The sequence below is a fragment of the Plecotus auritus genome (assembly GCF_963455305.1).
Source record: "Plecotus auritus genome assembly, chromosome: 11".
In the NCBI taxonomy this organism is placed as follows: Eukaryota; Metazoa; Chordata; class Mammalia; order Chiroptera; family Vespertilionidae; genus Plecotus; species Plecotus auritus.
The window spans coordinates 13,985,276-13,991,275 of NC_137777.1; the positions used below are offsets into that span (position 1 = coordinate 13,985,276).

The 6,000-nt window shown below is 44.6% G+C and overlaps 1 protein-coding gene across 5 annotated transcripts in view; it reads right to left on the minus strand.

The window, feature by feature from the left end:
• Nucleotides 1–5,638, minus strand: part of ZNF706 (zinc finger protein 706) — a 35,703-nt gene extending 30,065 nt beyond the window's left edge. For 3 of the 5 annotated variants that reach the window (XR_013959341.1, XR_013959342.1, XM_080647004.1), the window contains exons 1-3: nt 4,991–5,164; nt 1,350–1,486; nt 147–254 (exon numbers count right to left, since the gene is read on the minus strand). Coding sequence is in view for 3 of the 5 variants with exons in the window: in XM_080647004.1 (XP_080503130.1) it covers nt 159–254; nt 1,350–1,484 (231 nt within the window). In the remaining 2 variants the exon portion in view is untranslated. Of the gene's footprint in view, nt 1–146; nt 255–1,349; nt 1,487–4,940; nt 5,165–5,563 lie in introns of those variants that run through there. The other 2 variants (XM_080647005.1, XM_080647006.1) reach the window with 2 other exon arrangements.
• Nucleotides 5,639–6,000: the final 362 nt, after the last annotated feature.

Genomic DNA, 6,000 nt, shown 5'->3' on the forward strand with positions numbered 1-6,000 from the left:
GACTTTTAATAATTGTAAAGTTAAACAACTGAAAAATAGGAAGCAATAAAGTCAGCTAGAAGGTAAAAATCAACTTCACAGTTACAGAAAACAATTTTGTTCTTGTATACAAGCCTGACAGTAACAACAACAACAAAGTCAATTACCTGTAAACAACTTTATGCCTGGACATCAGCCAATTCTGGGGGAAGTGGAGTCTTAGGATGCTTGCTCTCAAAGTGCTGCTTGAAGGTCTTAGGGTCTGGCATTTGTGTCTAATTACAAAAATTGTACAAAAAAGGAGTTAGGCCTTATTCATAAATGTGTAAACTTTTTAAAAATCCTGAGCCTGCTTATAATAGATAATTGCTGTCATATAAAAAAAGACCACGTAATAGAGAAATTCCTAACATATTCCCACATTTCACATAGGGGTGGTTACAGAGAATGAAGAATACTGCTTATCTAAGAGCAAACAGGTAGCTTATACTGAACTATTATTATGTTAAGCGTGTTACCTGAATTCTCACTGAACCTTCATAGTAATCTTAAATTAGTTCCTACTATCCTCATTTTACAAAAGGAAATTAAACTCTAGAGCTTAATTTGCCCAAGACCTATGCATTAGCCTAGGCCCTAGTACTAGGTACTCTAACTCTCAAATATTACACTATACTATACTGACTTCCTTAGGCAAGATCCAAGCTCTTTTATGCATTAATTGGGTGACCATGTGCAAGTGATATAATCCCCATGACAATGTATTCTTCTGTAAAATGAATTTAATAAAAGTACTTTATCTCATTGGGTTGTGTGGATTAGTGGGCTCATACATATACAACACCTGGATCAGTGGCTGGCACCTGAAAGCACTCAATAGCAGCTGCTATAATTATTCTTCAAATCTAATAAATACATTAATTTTAGTAAAAGCCCTCAATATGAACAAACTCTAGTTTTACAGACATCCTAACTATGAACGTAGTGAAAGGAAAAAAAGCCAATTACATAAGAGTTTTATTCACTGGTATCTTAGTTTTACTGAGCTCTAAATTAAGAATGTAGATCTGACTTCTTTATAAAGTTCAAAGTGTACTGTTTTCCCTTAAGAAGGCATCTTTATTCTCCTCGAGGAAAGGAACTTTGCTTTGTTCACTCCTTTCCCCAACACCTGGAAAACAGCCTGGCCACAGGAGCCATTCAGTAAAATATTTGTTGAATGAAAGATGGAGTCCTAAAATAACCAGCTCTTAAGCCTACTATTTCAGTAAAGCATTTATTTTGCCATGATTGCAAAATTTTAACCTATACAAACCAATCTCTAATGAAAAACTGTGCATGGGAAAGCTATGTCTTTCAATTTCCCTTACCCTACAGACAGTGCAGGTATATATTAAGGCAGCTTTGGCAGCAGCCTTTTGGTCATGTCCTTGTTTCTTCTTTTGTCCAGCTTGCTTTTTGGCATTTTTCTGCTGAGACTGAATCTTCTGCTGTCCACGAGCCATATCTAAAAACAGAAGTTGAGGCATTAGAGTGATTTATTTACTCGAATACAGAGTAAACTAAACATGATAATACTCTGAGTTGACAGTTTAAGTTTCATAGAAACAGTTGTTAATCAAAATGTAGGCGTTTCATAACCCATGGACACAGGTAATAGTGTGGTGAAGGCCTGGGGTAGAAGGGTGGGTACAGGCTAGAAGGGGTCAATGAAGAAAAAGAAAAAGGGGACATCTGAAATACTTTCAACAATAAAGTTAAACAAATGTATGAGTTTTCAAATTCTCACATACAATGCTACTAGAGAATAATTGGTACAATCATTGTGGAAAACTGTTGGTAGCTATAACCTAACAATTCCACATTGGTATATATCCAACAGAAATGCAAATGTATGTACACCAAAAGACACAGTACCAGAATGTTCAGAGCTACTGTTTCCAATACTGGAAAAAATCCAAATGTCTATTAATAGAAAAAATCCCAAACTGGAAATAATCCAAATGTCTATTAATAGTAAAATGGATACATAACTTGTATATTTATACAATGAAATACTATGCAGCATTCAAAAAGAAGAAACTATGTTACAGGAAACAACATGATTACATCTGTCTTAAAGGAAAGACACCCAAAAACAAAGAACATATATTGTATAAAGTTCAAAACAGGCAAAGCTAATCTGGAAGGTAGTGAATGGGAAGAAAGAGCATGAGGGGATTTTGGGGGTGCTGATAATGTTCTATATCTTGATCTGAGTAATGGTTACACAGGTGTGCACACCTGTAAAAATCACTGAGCTACATACATATACACCTAATATCTTTGCACTTTATGTAATCTTTAAGAATTTACAAAAAAAAAAAAAAGTTTAGCCTTCCTCAATCATTTGTTTGGTCACTTTGCAGAGGTACGGAACGTAACTTCCAGTATTCACTGTTGTGATCTGAGACTTACAACTTGAAGAGAAATAAGAGCTGTCATCTAATGCCTCTAAAGGAGATCATAAGGGCAATGGGAACTGTTCTCCTAAATACTTAGGTTTCATAAAACTACTGTGCTATTCTAAATCTTTCTTAAAAGTTGGTCTTTGCAGGATTACTGGACAAATTATTAAATAAGATTATATTAGTTCCCAATTGAGAGAATAACCCTTATAAAAGGGGTAAGGATACTTAAATAAAAATGAAAAATACCACTTTCTACTACTGGTGGACTATAAATTTTAAACTTTTATTTTTATTTATTTATATTTTAAATATGTATATTTTTATTTGATTTCAGATAGGAAGGGAGAGGAAGAGAGAGATAGAAACATCAATGATGAGAGAATCATTGATCAGCTGTCTCCTGCACATCCCCCACTGGGCAACCCCTGGCATGTGCCCTGACCGGGAATCAAACCGTGACCTCCTGGTTCATGGGTGGATGCTCAACCACGGAGCCACAGTGCCTGGGCTAAATTTTAAACTTTTAAATTATTGCAGGACATGAACATACAATGGATCTACCTCTACTTCACCAGAAAGGAGTGCTGGCTTTTTTTCTGACTGGAACCCTAAATAGTTCATGAATATAAGGTCAAATCATTTCATAGAAACACTTGAGCTTCTCTCAATAAAGGAAACTGAAAAAATACACCAATTGGACAAGTTCTCTCCAGCTTTAAAAACTGAAAGTCAAATAAAATATAGATGAGAACCAGCGCTTTTCTAAGAAGCCAGTTGGATATTCTAACAAATTACAAAAATGTTTAGCATGTTAGCCTAACATAAGAACCCTATTCCTACCAAATAATGGCAAATGTTACCAGATGTGCTAGTCCTTGAAGATTAAACTTCCATTTTTGTGTGTTTTTTAAACCAAAATTTCTAAGCCATTTGGCTTGGAATGATTTTTTTAAGTGCATTTAAGTTCAAATGATATGGCAAGCTTACAAACCTATCCCCATGGAAACAGATTTGGATACTTACATATTATTTGGATGACAGGTATTCAATCTTTATGGACCCAAATGTTGTCATGTCTCAGTGTCTTAGTACCAGTGCCTTAAGTTAGAATACTTCAGTCCTCTCCTGCATCTGAACTCTTCCATGCAATGTGTGCTATGCATGTCAATACACTGATTGTGTGGGTAACCTTTTAATTGCTCTGAGGTGAAAAACACATAAAATGGCAGGCCACTAACCACAGAAGTTTCTTTGATATCTAGAAGTTATTAACTATTTTGATAACCCTTTCAGGCAGTAATCTGTACAAAGCAGTGTCATTAGATACACATTATTTTTTTTAACTTTTGTATTTATGACTTCTCCGATATTACATTACACAATAGATTTAACCCATTTTCCATTGTATCTAAAAGGAACAAAAAAGCCATAAAAGCTTTAATAAATAAAAGACTGTAGTCACTTTTCCTGACTTTTAAAACTGAAAACTTAATACCAGGTAAAGGAAATAGAATCAAACTTCGTGGGGGTAGGCCCCTAACTTCTAACAATATACTGCACCGATTTCCTTTCTGAAAGCAGGAATGCAAACGAACAGACCACCTGCTTTTGGACAAGTTCAATTTAGGACTTGCTCAAGCCGATCGAATTTTCTACAAAATCTTAAGCATAACTGCTCCTTGATTAAATGCGACAAAACGAGGGGCAAGACGTCCTTTTCAAATACGTAAAGGCTGGTGTTTAATATAACTCATTTAGTGTGGCTTTCTGAAGGGGCTGCAGAGAGGGAAATAGTAAAAAGAATAACGAGATCTTTTGAAATGAGGAGCTCTTACAGGAGGCAACAAGTAAGCACTGCCCCAAAGACTCTCTTAAAACCAAAACCAGAATTCGTAGAGAGGAGATTTTGGATCCAGGAAGTAGGCTCATTCTCCCTAACCATCTGAAACGAAGAGGCCCGTGCAGGGGCCAACATCCAGACCCTATAGCTTGTAACTCCATCCTTTTGTGGAAGGGAAGACGATGAAAGCATCAGGACTCAGGTCTATTTCATCAACACTTCACTGACCTCAGTCGCAAGCTGGCCCACCTTCCTGCCCAAACCGGCCTCTCCCGCCTCGGGGAGCCACTTAAGGGCCACACCGCCCCCACTTACCCGCCACTCCGCACGACCCCGGTCCGGGACCCGCCTCCCGGAGGCCTTGACGGCCCGAAACCCGGCCCCCTCGGCAACGGGGATACCCGGCGGCGAGAAACCGACCAGCTGCTGTCGCCAGGGGGTAAGGTTACCGCTCAGCTCCCGCGGCCGGCCTGCGACCCGGCCACCTGCAGGGCCTGGCAGGCGCCGAGCTTCCCCTCCTTCCCGCGGCCCGCGCCGGGGCAGAACTAGCCCGGCCTCCCCCAGGGAGGCGGGGGAGGCCGGCGGCCCCTCGCGATCCGCGGCGACCCTCATACTCCCCGCCGACCCCGCTGGCGAACGCCCACCCCGGTTCCCCACCAGCGAACGCCCACCGCGGTTCCCGGCGTCCTGCGGCGTCAGCGCCGCCCCCACAGCAGCTCACCCGGGCCGGGACAGTCTTGCGTTGGAGAGACCTCGCAGGGCGAAGGGGCCGGGGGAGGCGTCCGGAGGCAGAGGAAAGGGGAGCGCGCCCAGCACCGCTTCGGTCTCCTCCACCCACCGAGGAGGGGAAAGAGGAGAGCCGGGAGCACAACAGCCCGCGCCTCGCGCCGCCGCCGCGCGCGCCCGCCGCCGCCTCAGCCTTGGGAAGGCCACTGAGCCTCGTGCCCGCGCACGCGCGGAGCTCTCCCGGTCGCCCCGAGCCCGCCCGCTCCTCGTCGCCCCGCCCACTCGCCTTCCGGCATCGGACTGCTCCCCGCCCCGCGCGCACGCCTGCGCCTCTTCCGGCCGTGTCGGCCAATGGCAGAGCTCCCCTATTACATAAGCGCGGAGGGGCGGGGCCTGGCGGCGGGGGCCGGCCCTGCGGGACGGGAACTGCAGGGGAAGTTGCCTCCTGTCCGGGCGCCCTCACCTTCCCTCCAGCCTTATCAGTGCGGGCCCCGGGATCCGCGTGATCTCGGCTCTGGCAAGTGACGGCCCGCAGTGTGTTTCCCAAGTCGCTCGCTCGCTCACTTACTCAGGTGGCGGCCAGGCCTCAGCCCCCACGTCCCTTCTCTCGCGCTTCCTCGGCGGTGCCCTCACGAGCACCAGGCGGGGGAGGGGCCGGAGCGCCAGCGCCGGGCGACGTGGGTCAGCGACAGGGGAGCCCGCCACCCGCGCACGCTGCCGCCCCCGCCCTTAGTGAGGCCGGCGGGCCGGGCGGCCTTTAACGGGGCCGCGCAGCCATTGTTCTCTCATCGGGCGCCCTTTGCCTCATTCGCACGGAAACCCGGTTACTTGATCCATGTGAGGTTTCTGGTGAGGTCAGGATGAAGCCTGATAGCCTCTGTGACACTTACTGGCTAGGCCTCCCTGAACGGTTTAGGTGACTACTAACAACGCACTGGGTTGCCAGTAGCTGGGAGAAGGGTTAAGTTTGTTTTTGTGTCTTGATTTACAGGCCACTACATTTAA